Source organism: Macaca fascicularis, chromosome 1, assembly GCF_037993035.2.
Source record: "Macaca fascicularis isolate 582-1 chromosome 1, T2T-MFA8v1.1".
Taxonomy (NCBI): domain Eukaryota; kingdom Metazoa; phylum Chordata; class Mammalia; order Primates; family Cercopithecidae; genus Macaca; species Macaca fascicularis.
In genome coordinates this window covers 213,253,002-213,272,567 of record NC_088375.1, presented here as the reverse complement: position 1 = coordinate 213,272,567, position 19,566 = coordinate 213,253,002, and the positions used below count along the sequence as shown (strand labels likewise).

Sequence of the window (19,566 nt, the reverse complement as noted above, 5' to 3'; positions counted from 1 at the left end):
GGCAACAGTAAGCGCCTGGCTGGGAGAGAGGAGAGGAGCAGCGCTGGGAAGGGGCGCCGTGCCTGTGCATCGCCCACTGTTCCCTGTCACTCACCAGGAATGGGGCCTGGGCTGGAGGGCTCAATTGTGACCAGGACAGATGCCTCCAGGGTGCCTGAGCTTCCAGTCACTTGGCACGAGTACTCGCCAGAGTCGGCTGGGGACACCTGGTTCAGCCTCAGCAGTGGGCCGTGGACCTGGCCAAGGTGGGGTGAGAGTGGGGAGGGTGAGCTGGGAGCCTTCAGATGCCCAGGCCTCTGGCACCCACACCCGGGGACTGCCATGCACAGATATGTAGGTGCATCCTGTTGGCAGCGACCCCTTTGACAGCCTGCACTGTGGAGGGCATGTTTAGTAGGATGGTTTTTCCGGTAGGAGGAAGGCAAGAGCCTTGAGTAACAGGTGCCCTTTTCTTTCTTTTTTGAGACAGTGTCTCGCTGTCATCCAGGCTGGAGTGCAGTGGTGCAATCTCAGCTCACCGCAACCTCTGCCTCCTGGGTTCAAGTGATTCTCCTGCCTCAGCCTCCCGAATAGCTGGGATTACAGGCGTCTGCCACCACGCCTGGCCAATTTTTGTATTTTTGGTTTAGTCACGATGGCCAGGCTGGCTTTGAACTCCTGACCTCAAGTGATCCACCTGCCTCGGCCTCCCAAAGTGCTGGGATTACAGGCATGAGCCACTGCACCTGGCCAGAGGTGTCCTTTTCTATTTGGCACCAAGATGGTGTGGGGCTGGTGGTGGCCCTGGTGTGCCCAGCCTGCTCTCAACCTCCTGACTCCAGTGGCCTCCTGCTGCCATTCCCTACAAGCCCCGGTTGCTGAGACCACTTTCCCTTCAGGGCTGGATTCAGGCAGGACCGCTGTGGGTGTGGAGGAGGCATGCCTCCTTCTCCAGCTCCTTTACCTGGTGCCGGGCAGGGAGGTTTCCTCCACGCTTGTGCCACGTGACCTGGGCGTGGGCCTGCCCGGGCACCACGCACTTCAGATCCAGGGTCTGCCCTTCGGCCACTCGGGAGGAGGAGGTCTCGATGCGGATAGGTGGGGCTCCACCTGGAGCTGGGGCACAGGGGAGAGGTCAGTGAGCTGAGATACCCACCCTGATGCCCTCAGCCCTTCCCCTGGGGCCCAGATGTTAGGACCAGAGGCCATTTGGGACATGGCTTCTTTCCCTTCCCATTCCATTGAGGCCTGGAGCAGCTGGGCTAGCCTGGGAGGTGGAGACACTTTTCATTCCCCCAGCCCCGCCCCCAGGCAGTAGCCCCACCATCTCCTCCTCCTCCCTCGCTCCCAGCACCAGTGGGGCCAGGGCTCAGGTCTAGACACCTCCACACAGACCACAAGGCCCCTAATGTTTGGCAAACTTGGAGAGAATGTGGCTAAGAACCCAGACTCTGGGGCCAGACTGCCTGGATTCAAATCCTAGCTCTGCCATTGATTAGCGGTATGACCTTTGGAAAAGAACTTCACCTGAGTCTCAGTTTCCCCATCTGTAAACTGGAGAGAACAATGCCATCTACCTCAAAGGGCTGTTGTGAAGACAAAATGAACTAATATGTGTAAATATGACAGGGCCTAGCACCTAAGAGGTGCTGGATCATGTTTACTACTTAGCAATCCGTATCCCCTTATGATTTCCGCATAGCATGTGCCCCGTGTGCTATTAATTACTGGACATTTTCCTTTCAACTGATTCACTTTTAAAAAACCTTAACTACTTAGCCCCATCATAAACAAAGATTTCCAAGAAATAAGGACAAGCTTGATGTGTTTTTTTGTCCCTCATATGTCACCAGTACTAATAAAGGCATTTATTTATTTATTTATTTTTATTTTTATTTTTTGAGACGGAGTCTCGCTCTGTCGCCCAGGCTGGAGTGCAGTGGCCGGATCTCAGCTCACTGCAAGCTCCGCCTCCCGGGTTCACGCCATTCTCCTGCCTCAGACTCCCCAGTAGCTGGGACTACAGGCGCCCGCCACCTCGCCCGGCTAGTTTTTTGTATTTTTTAGTAGAGACGGGGTTTCACCGGGTTAGCCAGGATGGTCTCGATCTCCTGACCTTGTGATCCGCCCGTCTCGGCCTCCCAAAGTGCTGGGATTACAGGCTTGAGCCACCGCGCCCGGCCTATTTATTTATTTATTTATTTATTTATTTTTGGAGACAAAGAGTCTCACTCTGTCACCCAGGCTGGAGTGCCGTGGTGCAATCTCGGCTCACTGCACCCTCCGCCTCCTGGGTTCAAGTGATTCTCGTGCTTCAGCCTCCCGAGTAGCTAGGACTAATGGCATGTGCCACCACGCCCAGGTAACTTTTGTATTTTTAGTAGAGGTGCGGTTTCACTATGTGGTCCAGACTGGTCTCGAACTCTGAGACCAGACTGGTCATGAGCTCAGGCAATCCGCCCACCTCGGCCTCCCAAAGTGCTGGGATTACAGGTGTGAGTTACCACACCGGCCCTAATAAAGATGTATAAATCACCTTTCAATCCTCGCAGAGGTGCAGTCCCAGGCTTTTGGGAACTCTGTAATTAGATAGTAGAATACAAGAGCGCTACTACCCCTTCTTTACAGATAAGGGACAGTGACACGTGGAAAGCTGAAGTCCCTTGTGCCACATCTCCAAGTGTGGCCAGAGGAGCCGGGACTCATGCACAGATGCCAGACTCCAAAGCCTGTGCTCGCAAGCTGTGGAGAGGGATAGGAGCCACTCCACTTATGCTGGCTCCTCGGTCCTGGGACCATGTGGGTGGTGGGAGGTAGAGTCTGGAATCAGAGCGGCCGTTCTCGCCAAGTGCTAGAAAGTGTTTCCTTCTCCCAGTTCTGCCCACTGGCTCTCTGTCCCTTCCTCCCTCCTCTGTCCTCCCAGTCCCTCACCGGGGACGTGGACAGCACTTGAGCCAGAGGCTTCAATGGTGACCAGGACTGAGGCCTCCAGGGGGCCAGAGCTGCCCATCACCCGGCACACGTATTCACCCGAGTCGGCCGGGGACACCTGGTGCAGCCGCAGTCGTGAGCCGTGGGCCTGAACAGGGGACAGGACAGAGGAACAGAGTCAGGTGCCAGTCTGGAATCTCTGAAAGCCTGGGGCCAGGGTCTAACCTCTGACACAGGTGGGTACTGCACCCCACAGGGGCTCCTAGTCTCCCTCCTAGCAGAGCTAGCCAGGGCCCCCACATCCAGCGGCCCTCCCACCATTTCCTGCCGGCTGCGTACCTGATGGTGACTGGGGAGGCTGCCCCCACGTTTGTGCCAAGTGACCTGGGCATGGGCCTGCCCGGGGACCACGCAGTTCAGATCCAGGGTCTGCCCTTCGGCCACGTGTGAGGATGATGACTCAATCCTGATGGGCATGGAACTGCCAGGGGCTGGGCGAACGGAGACCAGTGAGTCAGCTCAGCCATTGTCAGATTTGGGAACAGGGTTGGTGGGAGCCTCTGCCATGGAAAATCTCACCCCCTCAGAGTAATAATAATAGTTAACACTTGGCCGGGCATGGTGGTTCATGCCTGTAATCCCAGCACTCTGGGAGGCCAAGGTGGGTGGATGACCTGAGGTCAGGAGTTTGAGACCAGCCTGACCAATATGGTGAAACCCTGTCTCTACTAAAAATACAAAAATTACTGGGGCATGGTGGCATGTGCCTGGAGTCCCAGCTACTCGGAGGCTGACACAGGAGAAACGCTTTAACCTGGAAAGCGGAAGTTGCAGTGAGTTGAGACTGCGCCACTGCATTCCAGCCTGGGTGACAGAGAGACTCCCTCTCAAAAAATAAAAAAATAAAAAATAATAATAGTCAACACTTAGAAAGCACTTATGGCATGCCAGGCACTGCTCTAAGCACATTAAATGCACTAACTCACTTAACCCTCACAAAGTCCATAAACTTCCTACCATGATGGAAATGTTTTTTATCTGCACAGGCGCTATTGAGAACTTGAAATGTTAGAAATGGGGTAGCCGTAGCCACTGTATTCAACAGTGTACTTCTGAGAGGTTGGAAAGGTCAATGCCCCCACTTCACTGGTGGAAACTGAGGCTGAGAGGGAAAGGTAACTCTTTAAGTCCCTTAGTGGTACAAGCAGGATTTGAACCCAGGGTTTTTTTTTTGAGATGGTGTTTCACTCCTGTTGCCTAGGCTGGAGCACAGTGAATCACAGCTCACTGCAGCCTCAACCTCCTGGGCTCAAGCAAGTCTCCCACTTCAGCCTCCCAAGTAGCTGGGACTATAGGTAACAACGCCGGACTAATTTTTGTATTTTTAGTAGAGATGGATTTTACCATGTTGTCCAGGGCTCCTAGGCTCAAGCGATCCACTCACCTTAGCCTCCCAAAGTGCTGGGATTTCAGGCATGAGCCACCGCGCCCGGCCTTTGAACCCACACATCTTTCCACTGGCCCTTGCCTGAGTACCACCAGGTCTGAGGACTCTGACCCGAAAGTTCCTTCCTCCCCAGGGAACACTGTTGCCTGCATCCCTTGTCCCTTTCCTGGGCAGACTCACCGGAGGGGCTGCCAGCTCTAGGGGAGACGGAGATCACGATGGAGGCCTCCAGGGCATCAATGTTGTTGTTGGCCCGGCACACATACTCGCCCGAGTCAGCCACAGACATTTGGTGCAACCGCAGGTGGGAGCCATGGGTCTGGGCGTGCGGATGGGGAAAGAGAGGAAGAGGGAGTGGAGGGCTCAGGCCTTCCTGCTCAGCCTGTCGAGGCTGCTGTCTGTCTACCCAGGGCCCAGTCCATGAGACAGGGAGCCTGCTCTGCTCACCCCAGGAGACCAGGGTTCCACCCCTGCTGCCGTGGCTCCACTCTGTACCTGGTGTCGGGAGGGAAGGCTGCCTCCACGCTTGTACCATGTGATGATAGCCTGGGGCTGCCTGGCGACCACACAGTTCAGATCCAAGGTCTGCCCTTCTACCACCGTAGGGGAAGAGGACTCGATCCTGATTGGTGGGGAGACGCTGGGCACTGGGGACAGAGGGGTGTGGACCACGCCGCCAGAGTGAGGTAACAGTGATGGCACTGGGGACCTCTCTGCCACCCCCTGTACCACTTGTCTTGACCCCCGCCCTCTCTGCTCTCACCGTGGGAGGAGCCGCTGCCCTGGATGGTGACGATAAGCGAGGTCTCCCGAGAGCCTGCACCGTTACTGACATGACACACGTACTCGCCCGAGTCCGCCGGAGTCACCTGAGGGATCCTCAGCCGGGAGCCCACGATCTGCAGGAAGCAGATGGCAGGAGGTGTAGGTGTGGGCAGCACCTCTACGTCTTGGGCACTGCTGCCACTGCCCCCTGGACTCTGGGAGCCCCCCTGCCTTGCCTCCCCAGTGGCCTTCCTGAAGCTCCCAGCATAGCACGTGGCCTGTCTCTGGGCTGGGGTGGACTAGTCTTTTGTCACCCCTCCAGAAAGCCTGTTAAGGCCCTCCGCAGGGTTGACCGAGTATCCTGCTGGGGCTCCCACGGCCTGCGAGCTGCCTGAGAGCAGGCAGCTGTCTCATTCCATCCAGAATCTTCAGTGCCAGGCACAGGACATGGCCCGGAGCAGCTTTTCAGTGAGATTTGGCGCATAAGTGGATCTCCCTGAGGTCAGGGAGCCTTATTTCTGTATTCTCAGCACCAGTCTAGGACCCATCCAGCAAGGATACTCAATGTTTGTTGAATGACTGAATGAGCACAGAGTGAGGTTCTGAGAGTTCCCTCTCTTCCCACTGGGGGCTGGTGTGCCCTGCTTTTGCCCTCCCCACCTGCTGGCCCTGTACCTGGTGCCGGCTGGGTAAGCTGCCTCCACGCTTATACCAGGTGATGGTATGGGGAGCCTGGCTGGCAACCAGGCAGTTGAGGTCCAGGGTGTGTCCATTGGCCAGGGAGGCTGAGGAGGACTCGATGCGGACAGGGTATGCCACGCCCTGGGCTGGGAGGGCAAGATGGAAGGCAGGGTGTGGGAGCTGCTGAGGCTGCAGTGGGGGGCCCCCAGCCCTCTACCATTTGCGTGACCCCCTAGACACTCACAGTGGGAGCCGCTAAGGCGCTGCTGGATGGTGACAAGGACCGAGGCTTCCTGGGTGCCCGAGCTGCCAACCACACGGCACACGTACTCCCCTGAGTCAGCTGGGGTCACCTGGAGCAGCCGTAGCCTCGAGCCATGCACCTAGGAGGGTCAGGAGGGAGGAGGCAGGCTCAGAACCGGTCACTGCGGCTCACGCCAAGCTCCTGTTCCCTTCCCGGGTGGCACTCCCAGCCCAGCCAGCTGGAACTTCATGGAAGCTCTTCCAGGGGAAACTACCTTGTGCCTTCCTATCTCCCGCCCCAGTGTCAGGACTGGGTCTAGCCTCCCACCTCACCCATGCCAGGGACGCCTGAGACTTGGCACCAGAGAAAAGTGGGGACCAGTGTTTGTTGACATGCTACAGGGGAGATGAGGTAGGCAGCATGAGCCCATTTGGCAGACGAGGACACTGAGGGTCAGGGAATCAAGTGACAAGTGACTGGCCTAAAGTCACACAGCATGCAAGTGGCGGAACAGTGTCTGAACTTGAATGTGCCTGAGTTCAAAGCCTATGGTCTTTTTTTTTTTGAGACGGAGTCTTGCTCTGTCGCCCATGCTGGAGTGCAATGGCACAATCTTGGCTCACTGAAACCTCCGCCTCCTGGGTTCAAGCGATTCTCCTGCCTCAGCCTCCTGAGAAGCTGCAATTATAGGCACGTACCACTACGCCCGGCTAATTTGTGTATTTTTAGTAGAGATGGGGTTTCATTATGTCCGACAGGCTGGTCTCGAACTCCTGACCTCGTGATCCTCCCACCTTGGCCTCCCAAAGTGCTGGGATTACAGGCGTGAGCCACCGCGCCCGGTCAAGCCTATGCTCTTGTACTGCAGCTACAGGGTCCTTCAGGCTTCCTTAGCTCCTGCCTCCTACCTGGTGCCGGGCCGGGAGGCTGCCCCCGCGCTTGTGCCATGTAACCTGGGCATGGGCCTGACCGGCAACGAGGCAGTTCAGATCCAGGGTCTGCCCTTCAGCCACATGCGAAGATGATGACTCGATCCGGACTGTGGGGGTGACCCCAAGTGCTGGGGACAGAGGGCAAAGGGTCAATAGCTGGCTGGGAGGTGAGATGAGATGGGGCTCCTGGTCTCACGGCAGGTGCAGTCTGTGGCTTGGCCTCCTGATCCTGCCATTGCAAGAGTGGGGAACCTTCCACCTTGGGCCTCCAGCCCTGCCCTCCCTGAGAGCTACTCACCCGGCACTGAGCCCGCAGGCTCAATGGTGACCAGGACGGAGGCCTCTAGAGGCACGGAGCTGCCTGCCACTCGGCACACGTACTCGCCTGAGTCGGCGGGGGACACTTGGTAGAGTCTCAGCAGGGAGCCGTGGGTCTGGTCAGAATGGGGGTGAGTCAGAGAGAGTCCTCAGGACACCCCTGCTCCTATAACCTGCAATCCTGCCTCACTCTGACCCCCAAGACCTGGCCACCAGCTCTGGATCACTTTCCCTGTCCTTCACATGGGGAAGGGGGACTCTTGTCCAGGAGCCGGGTGGTCGACCCCAGGAGCCCCAGTGAGCTGGGTACATACTCATACCACATCTCATCAATTCTAGACACACATTTCTATACCTCTAAAATCAAGATGCATCTAAAATGAATAACCTTACAAATGGAAGCTTTTTCTTAGAGGTACATAAAATCATAGTGGATCTTGCAATCAGTGGTATCCTAAATTCTACAAATTACAGTAACAACAATAGCTAATGGTATTATAGTAATATTAACAGCTTAGAGTACTTTCTGTGAGCCTAAGCTCTGAGGATTTTGCATATATATAAATATTTAAGATAATTCTGTAAAGTACATACTATTCTTACCATTTTATAGGCCCTGAAACTATAACACAGAGAGGTTAAGTAATTTGTCCGAGGTCACAAGCTAAGTGGTGGGGCCAGAATTCACACCCAGGTTGGTCAGTCCCGATTCTGGGTTCTAACCACTGCACTATACATCTCTGCAATGGGGTCCAGGGCTTCCCGATCTGAGGGGAGCCTCTAGCCCTCCCCCCAATAACCTCCGCCACCCAGGGACCCTGCTTCCTCTTCGTGGCCTGTCTGTCCTCCAGTCCTATACCTGGTGCCGGACAGGGAGGCTGCCCCCACGCTTGTGCCATGTGACCTGGGCATGGGACTGCCCAGGCACCACGCAGTTCAGATCCAGGGTCTGCCCTTCAGCCACCTGTGAGGAGGAGGGCTCGATGCGGACGGGCTGGGTGCTGCCGGCAGCTGAGGGATAAGATGGTCACCGGTCACTCCTGTTCTCTGAAGCTGACCCAGCCTGTTCTCCGCATCCCAGCCCAGCCTAGTGGCCCCACTCACGGTAGGCTAAGTTGGCCCCCTGGGTCCCAGTTACTGTGACCGTGATGGAGGCCTCCATGCCGTTGCTGGCCCGGCAGACGTACTGTCCCGCGTCGGCAGGTGAGGCCTGGAAGATGTACAGGCGGGAGCCACGAACCTGGGCAGCCGTGGAGAGAAGTGTGAGAGTGGAGCTTCCTGGAGGCAAGCAGATGCCCCACCCCTTCTCCCTGATCTAGGAAGGGCTGGCCCCTCAGCTAGGGGCTAGGACCCTACAATCCACTACCCATGGCCCCATCCCACATTCCTGGTGCCCTGTACCTGGTGCCGGGCAGGGAGGCTGCCCCCGCGCTTGTACCATGTGACCTGGGCATGGGCCTGCCCTGCTACCACACAGCTCAGATCCAGAGTCTGCCCCTCGGCCACTGTGGAGGATGAAGACTCGATCCTGACAGGTGGGACGCGTCCTGCGGCAGTGGAGATGGGAGTGAGAGTCGTAGATGCTCCTGAGATGAGAGGGCAGGGGTCGCCCACCCTGCAGCTAGCTTAGCCCAGGGTTCCAAGGCCAGGTCCAGGTTTTCAGGCACCTGGGGGCCTGGGCTTGATGCCCTCAGCTCAGCAACCCCAATGGGAGGACCAGGGCATGGACCACGCCTTGCAGAGGGGAGTGAAGAAATGAGAGAGATGAGGGTAGTGGAGGCTTGGAGAGAGGAAGCGGAGGTGGGAAGGGATGCCTGAGGAGTCATGTGGCCAAAGCGAAGTGTGATGGGAAGGCAGTGGTTACTCTGACGGGTGGGGTCTGCCTGGGCAGGGCCCTGCAGCCAGCTCCAGTGTGGGCCTCCTGCCCTGTTGGCAACAGGGGTCACTGGGATCTCACCACCCTGGAGGGCTGTCTGCCTCCTCCAGCTTTCCACATCACTGGGAGTCACTCACCAGGGATGACAGAGGCCTCGATGGTGACCAGGACTGAGGCCTCCAGGGGGCCGGAGGTGCCCACCACACGGCACACGTACTCGCCTGAGTCGGCCGGGGTCACCTGGTGCAGCCGCAGCAGCGAGCCGTGGGTCTGTGTGTAAATGGGGTGGGTTGGGAGGGGGTCGGAACAGTCCCATCCAGCCCCTCCAGCAAGGTGGTTCCGAGGGCTGCCATACCTGGTGCCGGGCAGGGAGGCTGCCCCCACGCTTGTGCCATGTGACCTGGGCGTGGGCCTGCCCAGGTACCACGCAGTTCAGATCCAGGGTCTGCCCTTCAGCCACGTGTGAGGAGGAGGGCTCGATGCGGATGGGCTGGGTGCTGCCGGGCGCTGGACACAGAGGGGCTGCTCAGAGGCCTGGACTCTTGGGCTGTAACCTGTAGCCCTGGGGCAGAGGGCTCTGGGCTGTGACCAGGCCCTAGTGGGGACGGCCGACAGGTAGCCTTTCTGGGACTAGGGCCACACCCTTCTGCCTCCACATGGCCAGTTGAGTATGGCTTCTTCCCTCCCCAACCTCTAACCACAAGCTGGAGCCCCACTGACCCAACCATGACTTCTTGATGATGAGCTTCTCTGGTCTGTAGGGAACCAGCAAGCTTTACTACCCAGGCTGCGCCCCAGGATGCAGATGACAATGAGACACCTCCCTTCTACAGGGCGTCTTCTGTGTGCTCACAAGTACTTTGCACAGACACCGTCTCCTTTAAACCACACCATGACCAAGCAGGTGGGTGGTAACTGCTCCATTTCATAGATGAATCTGAGGCCCCAAAAGGTAAAAGCTAGCTCAAGGCTGCTAAGGGACAGATCTGGGATTTGAACCAGGTCAGCCAGTTCCCCGCTTAGTGTTCAACCCGGACACTGCTGCTTCCTGTCAAATTCTGAAACAGTCCCTCACAGCGAGCCCAGGTAAGCTGGATCAGCCTTAGACCCCCTCCCATCCATTTAGCCCCCTCCTCTCTCTGAGCAGGCACTGAAGGGTCAAAGCCTGCCTCGAACAACCCCTCTGTCCTGGTGCCACTGAAGAAGCCACCGGCATCTTCCCTGGGAGCGCCTAGGGCTCAGCCATGGCCCAGCTGCACCTGGCTCCTCACCTGGGGTGTAGCTGGGGCCAGAATGGGTGCCGTGGAGGACAGAGACAGTAATGGAGGCCTCCTTGGGGCCCGATCCATTCTCCACGCGACACACATATTCTCCAGAATCAGCTGGTGAGACCTGGGGGAGCCGCAGTCGGGAGCCGTGGACCTGGGCCAGGAGGAGGCAGAGGTATGTGAGGACAGGGATGGGGGCTGTCGTCACCACTCCCTCAGCCTCAGTGATTCATTCAAACTCTCAGTGGCTCTGCTCTGAGCCATCCCATGCTGGAAGCTGGCGGGGTGGGAGATGAGGCCTGGCTTCTGCTATTGGAACGTGTGGGACAGTGTGCCGCCTCCCCCGCCCCGCGTACAGGTCCCCGCCTCCGCCACAGCCCCTGCACCCTGGTACCCTGCCATAGGCTCAGGGCCCACATACCTAGGTGTGGGGAGGGCCCACATACCTGGGTGTGGGGAGGCAGGCTGCCCCCTCGCCTGTACCAGGTGACTTGGGCGTGGGCCGACCCTGCCACCACACAGTTGAGGTCGAGCGTCTGCCCTTCTGTCACGGAAGGTGATGAGGACTCAATCTTGACTGGTGGTGGGCTGGCATCTGAGGCTGGGGACAGAGTAGGGGTCAGCAGGCCCCAGGGGAGCCCTGGCTTGCCCTCCCCAGCCCTCTGTTCCCAGAGGGCCCGCACCTGAAAGGACAACCACTTGGATCCGGGCCTGGGCGGTGCCTGCGGGGCTAGTGGCCACACAGAGGTAGAAGCCGGCGTCAGCAGTTGTGATGGCTGGGATGAGCAGTGTGGCGATGTCTGTGCGCTCCGACCGGGCCTGCCACGGACGAGAAGGGTCAGCTGCCCCAGAGGCGGCTGGGCAACGGCTCGCCAGGGGGACAGACAGGGCATAAAAGGTGCAGGGCCAATATTAGGGCCCAGTGGGGCATGAAGGAGGACAAACGCCAGGCAGCCAGGAGGACGCCAGGGGCTCCCTGCTGATGCAGGGGCAGGAGGCCACCGTCTTGGAGATGAAGGGAGCCACAGAGGAGGAGGTGGGGTGGGGCGTGGGGTGGGGCATGGAGGGGGAGGAAGGGTGGCTGGGACTCTCTACAGAGCCAGTGGGCCTCCTGGGTGGGTCCATCTCCTCACCTGTGGTGGGAGGCTGCCCCCTTCCTTCCTCCAGGTGATGGTGGCGCTGGGCACGCCTGCAGCCCTGCAGTACAGCCTGACGGTGCGGCCTTCGTGGACCTGGGTCCTCTCTGGGCTCACTTGGACTCTGGGTCCACTGCCCCCTGCAGACAGAGTGCTGTGAGAACACGCCCTGGGCTGAGCACACTCCCGGCCCCCACCCTGAGCCCGGCCTCTCACCATGCACGTGGAGCACAGCCCTGGCCACCTGCTGCCCAGCGCTGCTGTGGGCTCGGCACAGGTACTGGGCCTGATCTGTGGGCTCGACGGCTGGCAGGCGCAGGATACCACCACGGATTTGTGCCTTTGCAGGGAGCTGGCCGCCAGGACCCCCTGACGAGCAGATGCGGGGTCAGCACCCACCAAGCCTGCTCAGAGTCCTGCCTCTCTCCTCCCACACCCAGGAGAGTCAGGCCCTGAATGTCATTCCCATCATGGCCTCACCTGTCCACTCGAGGGTGGGCGTGGGGCTCCCTGTGGCACTGCAGCGGAACTCCGCCAGTTGCCCGGGTTGCACTGTGAGCTGTGGAGGGTGGATGGAGACCACAGGGGCGGACGAGGTGCCCGAGGCTGACGAGGGAGGAAAAGGAACATGCAGTCAGGGTGGGGGGTGTCATCTGACTCACACAAGAGCCTCGCTGCCACTCTCTCTGCTTCCAGGCTAGCTCTCCACGGCCATCTGTGCACATAGGAGCCAGAGGGAGCTCTGGAAATGTCAATAGGACCTTGTGGCCTCCCCCCTTGACACCTGTCCATGACTCCCTGTTGCTTTTAGAATAAAATCCAAAATTCCTACCGTCATCCACCACATACTTCATGCTCTCCACTCTGCCCACACCCATCCTCCCTTCCACAGCCCCAGCCCCAGAGTCTCTGCTGTTCCTCAAACTCAGCAATGTGCTCCTGCCTCAGGGCCTTGCCATGTACTGCTCCCTCTGCCAAGCACACTCTGCCAGCTCTCTAACTCACTCAATGCCTACCTTTCCTTCAGGTCTCAGCTTAGGTGTCACCTCCTCAGAGAGGCCCTCCCTGACTGCCCTGTCTAGAGTAGCCCCTGCCTCTCCCATCTTGTTTTATTTTATTTTTCTGAGACAGATTCTCGCTCTGTTGCCCAGGATGGAGTGCAATGGTGTAATCTCGGCTCACTGCAACCTCTGCCTCCCTGGTTCAAGTGATTCTCCTGCCTCAGCCTCCCGAGTAGCTGGGATTAAAGGCACCTGCCACCACGCCCAGCTAGTTTTTGTATTTTTAGTAGACAGGGTTTCACCATGTTGGCCAGGTTGGTCTGGAACTCCTGACCTCCAGTGATCCACCTGCCTCAGCTTCCCAAAGTGCTGGGCTTACAGGTGTGAGCCACCGCGCCTGGCCTTCTCCCACCTCGTTTCTTGCTTTCTCGTCACTCTGTTATTCCTAGCCTGGCACTCATCACCATGTGTAGTTATCTTGCTTGTTCATTTATTCCCATGCTTATGGTCTCCCTGCCTAGAACCTGTACTTCAGGAGGGCCGAGATACTGTACATGCTTCTCTCCCCTGCTTCTGCAGAGCCTAGGCCAGGACCAAGCGTGCAGCAGTGCTCAGAAATGATCGGCTGAATGAAGAAATGCTGTGCTAATCCCGGTGGGCATGCGGGGAGAGCTGGGGTGGGAGAATCAGGTATAGATGGGAGGTGTACCCTGCACATGTAGAGTGGCTGTGCCCTGGTCCATGGCAAACATGTTGGAGCCGGTGCACACATAGGTGCCCGCATCGCTCAGCTGGACATTGCGAATGGTCAGGATGCCGTTGAAATCCATGGCTCGGGTGGGCAGCTTCCCGTTGTGGAGGCGGGTCCACACCAGGGTATAGGCTGGGGACTAGCAGGGCAAGGTGAAAGGGGGTCATGGGTGGGGCTCAGAGACCCCAGAAGACAGACTTTTCTCATCCCCACTCCCTGCCCTGCACACCTTGCTTTTGGCTGTGCAGATGAAGGTGACATCGGTTCCGGGGCGCACGCTCTGGCTCCGCTGCTCCTCCACTGTCACTGTGATGGGCTTGCTTGGAGCCTCTGCAGGGACGGGAAGCCCCCTGTGAGCCAGTGATGGCTAGGCCCTGGTCCTGTGGCCACTTTGTCTTTCTCCATAACCTCCTCTAGGCATCACTTCCTGGTCCAGCCTAACTCTCATTCCACTCCCTGGCGCCTCCCTCCCCCATTCCGGCTGAACCCCACCATGCCCGCCCTCCTTGCCCACACAGAGCGGCCACGGCTGTGGTTAGGGAACACCACGCCATGAGTCCACTTGGCTCCAGTTTCTGATCACAAACCACAATAAGCTCCTGACACATCACACTTCACTCCAACTGGGTTTCTCCGTCTGGTTTGAGTTTCTATCCCCCAAAAACAACTATTTCACACCTCCTCCCATCTCCTCCAGCCTCTCCAACCACCCTTGCACTTTCTTAGCTAGTGGTACTGACACACACTTGTTGGGAAAATAGAAACAGCTAGTCAGGACTTTTCCCAGCCTCCCAAACCCACCGGCTCTCTAGGTACTGGTCCCTGAAGGACAGGCCCCTTCTCCTGCCCCCACCCCATCCCACCGCTGCGCCTGAGTGCCACCCCTCCCCAGTGCTTCCTTCGCTCTCACGACATCAGTGTCTCCTTCTCATGAGATCACTTCAGTCCAGAGTGCATTCTAGGATTTCCCATTTCTGAAAACTCCCCCTTGACCTCATGCTCTCGTGGTCAATGACCCATTTCCTGGCCTCCCTTCAGAGCCAGGACTCTTGCAGGAGTTGTCCACACTCGCCACCTTCCCACCCATGCGTCGCCTCCTTCCAATCTGGCTTCTATCCCTTCTCTCCACTGAAAACCGCTCTTGTCAAAGCGCGACCTCCAAGGGCCATTTCTCTGCCCTTATCTGACTTCCCAGTGGAGAGGCTGCCCTGGAAGCCCTTTTCCCTCTGATTCCCATGATGCCCCCTGTCTTCTCCTGCCTCATGGCTGCACTGTCTCAGGCTCTTCCTGCCCTTCCTCTTCCATTTGACATGTTCATGCTGGAGCTCCTTGGGACTCTGGGCTTGGGCCCTGTCCTCGGGCCACATTCTCCCTAGGTGACTTCATCCTGACGCATAGCTTTGAACACCATCCCTGTGCCAACAGCAACCAGACTCATTTCTCTGGCTGGGGCCTCTTACCGGAGTTCAGACTCACATACCCAAATGCCTGCCTGGTGGACTCAATGAGATGTCTTCCCAAACATCTCAGACTCTAACACGTCCAAAGCAAACTTGTGATTCTCTCTGACCTGTTTGTAGCCTGTGCTGCTGGTGGCCTAGCCATGCCCCACCCCGTGCCCACCTGCCTGACTTCGCCAACCACTGCACTTTGCATTGAGGGCTTTCTTAGGCCACTGGAGCCCACAGTGCACACCTATGGGTGGGACAGACGTGCAGGGGACTTGATGCTCCCAGAATAGGTCTCAGTCAGTGACTGACAGGAGCTGGCCTAGACATACTGCAGCTCCCTGGACGCCAGGGCAGGGTGACTCCGAGATGCATCATCATCATCATTATTATTATTATTATTATTATTATTTTAAGATAGAGTCTTGCTCTGTTGCCCAGGCTGGAGTACAGGGGCGCGATCTCGGCTCACTGCAACCTCCACCTCCTGGGTTGAAGCAGTAATTCTGCCTCAGTGCTCCCAAGTAGCTGGGATTATACGTGTGTACCACCATGACCAGTTAGTTTTTTCATTTGTACTAGAGACGGGGTTTTACCATGTTGGCCAGGCTGGTTTCAAACTCCTGACCTCATGATCTGCCCACCTTGGCCTCCCAAAGTGCTGGGATTACAGGCGTGAGCTACTGTGCCCGGCCCACCCTTTTCTTTTGGCTTCACTGACCAGTCAAGTCCTGCCGATCCTACCTCTAAAATGAGTCTTGAATCTGCCATCTCTCCTCATCTCCATGGCCGCTGACCTTGTCCAGGCCACCACTGCCCCCTCCCAGCAGGTGAATGTACCATCTGCTGAATCTGCCGCCTGCAGCCCAGCCCAGGACAGGCGGTCTTGGTTACACGGGGCGCAGGGACTCACCAGTGACCAGCAGCTCTGCCCGGCTGGTATTGGCATGGTGGAGATTACGGCAGGTGCAAATGTAGACCCCGGCGTCCGAGGGCTGGACGCTGGGGAAGTGGAGCTCAGAGCCTGGTGGGGAGGAGAAAGGAGTTTGTTGGTGCAGATACACTCTTTCTCACATCCAGCCCCATGCGCAAGGACAGGACCCCACTAGGGCAGGGACAGGCCCCTGCCTCCCCTCCCACTGGGATGGCTCTTGGGGCTGAGGAGCCTAGGGCCATGGGTACCTTGATGTCGCTGCTGGGTGCTGCTGGGCACAGGCCGCCCATCCTCACGGGACCAATAGAAGTAGTGGGGTGGGCTCCCACTGACCTGGCACCGCAGGGAGTGGGAGCCACCTTGGGGCACTACGCTTCGAGCAGGATGGACCTCGACCACCAGTGGGGCTTGGTTTGCTGGGGGTAGGGGCCAGGACAGGAGGGGCCTTTCAACATTGCCTTCGATATTTGTGCTCTCCCAAAAGCTAGGGTACCCCACCCTCAGCCCTGTCCCCCAGACCCAGTATCCCCCAAATTCCCAGGGCTCCCTGCCTTGCCCATCGTCCCCATCCTGGGCCATGGTCCCACTTACTCTCTGGCAGGCACCGGCCCCCTTGCACGCTGGGGTTACCCACGTAACCTGGGGCACACCTGTAAGAGGGAACAAGGACCGGCAATGTCAGGCCTCAAGGGCCCCAGTGCCTCATGCTGGACTTGGGGAGCCAGAAGCTCAGCAGGCTGCCCAATGTCAGGTGAGGGGGCTCAGAGCTCTCAAAGCACTTTGGGGACCAGACAGGTCCCAACACAGGGCGCTGGTGAACTGAGAAAGGGGAGTGTAAGGGAGTGTTAGCAGGCTGGGTGATGAGGGAGGTAAGGTCTTTATTCTCCAGAGAAATTCATTCAGAAAACATCCATTTTTTTTTTTTCTGAGATGCAGTCTCGCTCTGTCGTCCAGGCTTGAGTGCAGTGGCGTGACCTTGGCTCACTGCAAGCTGTGCCTCCCGGGTTCACGCCACTCTCCTGCCTCAGCCTCCTGATTAGCTGGGACTATAGGCACCCGCCACCACGCCCAGCTAATTTTTTGTATTTTTAGTAGAGATGGGGTTTCACCACGTTAGCCAGGATGGTCTCGATCTCCTGGCCTCGTGATCCGCCCGTCTCGGCCTCCCAAAGTGCTGGGATTATAGGTGTGAGCCACCGCGCCCGGCCAGCAAACGTCCATTAAGCAATGACTGCATGCCAGGCATGTGCTATAGGTGTTGTTGGAAATATAACGATGAACATGATGAAGTCCCTGGTCTGTGGAACTTACTAGCCGGGAACCCAACATGGAAATTCTATGTGAAAATGAGAATGCAGGAAGTGTATCAGGGCTGTGCAGGTACAGAGGAGGGCACTGGCCCAGCCTGGAGAGCCAGGGAGGCTTCCAAGAGGATCGGACTTCTTGTATTACCTCAGAGCAGGCTGTACTCTTCTTTCAGATAACTTATCATGGTTTTTAAAAATTTTATTTATTTATTTATTTATTTTTTTTGAGACAGAGTCTTGCTGTGTCACCCAGGCTGAAGTACAGTGGCGCGATCTCAGCTCACTGTAAGCTCCGCCTCCCGGGTTCACGCCATTCTCCTGCCTCAGCCTCCCGAGTAGCTGGGACTACAGGTGCCCACCACCACGCCCGGCTAATTTTTTGTGTTTTTAGTAGAGATGGGGTTTCACTGTGTTAGCCAGGATGGTCTTGATCTCCTGACCCTGTGATCCGCCTGCCTCAGCCTCCCGAAGTGCTGGGATTACAGGCATGAGCCACCACACCCAGCCCATGGTTTGTAAATATACATTTGCACAATTACTTTTTTCCTGTCTTATCTCCCATTAGGGCTGATCTCTTATTAGATGGCAGACTCCGTAAGGGCCGGGGTGGAATCTGTTCTGTTCGCTCCATTATCTCCAACACCTCAGCACACAGTACGGTACACAGGAGCTGCTTGATAAAAATTTGCTGAATGACTGAATGAAGCTGGGTCTGAAGGCTAAGTGGAAGTTAGCCAGGAAGAGGTGGTTTAGGGGTGAAGACTGTTCCTGCAGAGGGAACAGCATATGCAAAGCCTGAACATCAAGAATTCAAAAAGTGGCTGGGCGTGGTGGCTTACGCCTGTAATCCTAGCACTTTGAGAGGCTGAGGTAGGAGGACTGCTTGAGCCCAGGAAGACCAGCCTAGGCAACACAGTGAGACCCTGTCTCAGTTTAAAAAAAAAGAAAAAGAAAAATAATTTAAAAAGTCAAGCCCAGCTAAAGTACAGAGTTGGGTGTCAGAAGTGGGATGAAGCTGCTATAGTAAACCTGCCTAAGGAGGTTGGGCTTGTCCCAAGGGCAATGGGGCAACTTAGAAGGGTTTGGGGCAGGGAAGGAGCATAATCCTGGAAAAGACTCTTCTGAGCAACACCCTTTAAGGCTCTCACTTGGGAGTCCACCATTTGTCCTCCATCCTTCCCCCACTTCTGTTTACAAACTTACTGCTCACAGTACTGGCCAGTGTAGCCGGGTTCGCAGGCTGTGCAGCGGTACCCACCGGCTCCCAGGCTCTCACAGGTGCGGGAGAACCTGGAATTGGGGAGGCAAAGGTCAGGTCATGAGAAGCCCACTCTCCATCTTGCTCCCTTCACTTCTGCCCCAAAAGACAATGCAGCACCTTCCATTCACTCCCCAGTGGAAGTGTGTCTTTGGGCCTTGAGCTAGGGCACTCACATGTTCTCTGGGTTGGTCAGTGGGCAGGCACAGGGCTGGCAGTCCTCAGGCGTCCCGGCTGTGGCATCTCCGTAGTAGCCAGGGGCACACAGCTCGCAGAACTCCCCTGCAGCATTGTGCTGGCATTGCTGCAGGGCACAAGGGGGGCAGGCACCAGCCATTAGGCCAAATCTACCAGAAACCTTTCGGGGTTGTAATCCCTTGATCTAGAAATTCCAAGTTTGTGAACTCATCATAAAGAAAGAATCATGGAAGGGCACAAAGATTTCATTACAAGGACACTCATTTCTGTCGTGTTTATAAAAAGCAAAATGGGTCGGGAGCAGTGGCTCACACCTGTAATCCCAGCACTCTGGGAGGCCGAGGCGGGTGGATCACCTGAGGTCAGGAGTTCAAGGCCAACTGGCCAATATGGTGAAACTCCATCTCTACTAACAAATACAAAAATTAGCTGGGTGGGGTGGTGTGCATCTGTAGTCCTAGTTACTCGGGAGGCTGAGGCAGGAGAGTTGCTTGAACCCAGGACGTGGAGGTCGAAGTGAGCCAAGATTGTGCCACTGCACTCCAGCCTGGGCAACAGAGCGAGACTCCATCTCAGAAAAAAAAAAAAAAAAGCTGGAAACAAACCTAAACATCCACGAATACGGAATTGGATAAATTAAAAAGTACATCCATTCAAATAGCTGTCAAAAAGGGTGATGCTGATTCTATTTTCTCCGTAAGTACCTGTGATAGCAAAGGAAAGGTATACGCTCAGGTATTTGGGTGCAGAGCATTAACAATATGTGCATTATCAGCTGGGCACAGTGGCTCACGCCTGTAATCCCAGCCCTTTGGGAGGTCGAGGTGGGTGGATCACCTGAGGTCAGGAGTTCAAGACCAGCCTGCCAACATGGTGAAACCCCATCTCTACTGAAAATACAAAAATTCGCCAGGCATGGTTGCAGGTGTCTGTAACCCCAGCTACTCGGGAGGCTGAGGCAGGAGAATCACTTGAACTGGGGAGGCGGAGATTGCAGTGAGCCGAGATTGTGCCATTGCACTCCAGCCTGGGTGACAAAAGCGAGACTCCATGTCAAAAAAAAAAAAGTAAAAGAAAATATGTGCATCCTCA

General features: G+C 56.8%; 1 protein-coding gene across 11 annotated transcripts in view; it reads right to left on the bottom strand.

Annotated features, from left to right (window-relative positions):
* Positions 1–19,566, bottom strand: part of HSPG2 (heparan sulfate proteoglycan 2) — a 117,369-nt gene that overhangs the window by 22,085 nt on the left and 75,718 nt on the right. For all 11 annotated transcript variants that reach the window (XM_045378591.3, XM_065528196.2, XM_065528204.2 and 8 more), the window contains 29 exons: positions 18,453–18,580; positions 18,222–18,308; positions 16,303–16,361; positions 15,960–16,127; positions 15,691–15,801; positions 13,559–13,659; positions 13,288–13,468; positions 12,058–12,183; positions 11,794–11,946; positions 11,575–11,717; positions 11,125–11,260; positions 10,888–11,042; positions 10,445–10,595; positions 9,529–9,680; positions 9,311–9,443; positions 8,699–8,844; positions 8,402–8,537; positions 8,157–8,308; positions 7,278–7,413; positions 6,956–7,107; positions 6,048–6,186; positions 5,798–5,949; positions 5,121–5,256; positions 4,853–5,004; positions 4,538–4,676; positions 3,250–3,401; positions 2,911–3,058; positions 944–1,095; positions 95–236 (listed from right to left, as the gene is read on the bottom strand). In XM_045378591.3, the coding sequence (XP_045234526.3) occupies positions 95–236; positions 944–1,095; positions 2,911–3,058; positions 3,250–3,401; positions 4,538–4,676; positions 4,853–5,004; positions 5,121–5,256; positions 5,798–5,949; positions 6,048–6,186; positions 6,956–7,107; positions 7,278–7,413; positions 8,157–8,308; positions 8,402–8,537; positions 8,699–8,844; positions 9,311–9,443; positions 9,529–9,680; positions 10,445–10,595; positions 10,888–11,042; positions 11,125–11,260; positions 11,575–11,717; positions 11,794–11,946; positions 12,058–12,183; positions 13,288–13,468; positions 13,559–13,659; positions 15,691–15,801; positions 15,960–16,127; positions 16,303–16,361; positions 18,222–18,308; positions 18,453–18,580 (4,018 nt within the window). The remainder of the gene's footprint in view (positions 1–94; positions 237–943; positions 1,096–2,910; positions 3,059–3,249; positions 3,402–4,537; positions 4,677–4,852; positions 5,005–5,120; positions 5,257–5,797; positions 5,950–6,047; positions 6,187–6,955; positions 7,108–7,277; positions 7,414–8,156; positions 8,309–8,401; positions 8,538–8,698; positions 8,845–9,310; positions 9,444–9,528; positions 9,681–10,444; positions 10,596–10,887; positions 11,043–11,124; positions 11,261–11,574; positions 11,718–11,793; positions 11,947–12,057; positions 12,184–13,287; positions 13,469–13,558; positions 13,660–15,690; positions 15,802–15,959; positions 16,128–16,302; positions 16,362–18,221; positions 18,309–18,452; positions 18,581–19,566) is intronic.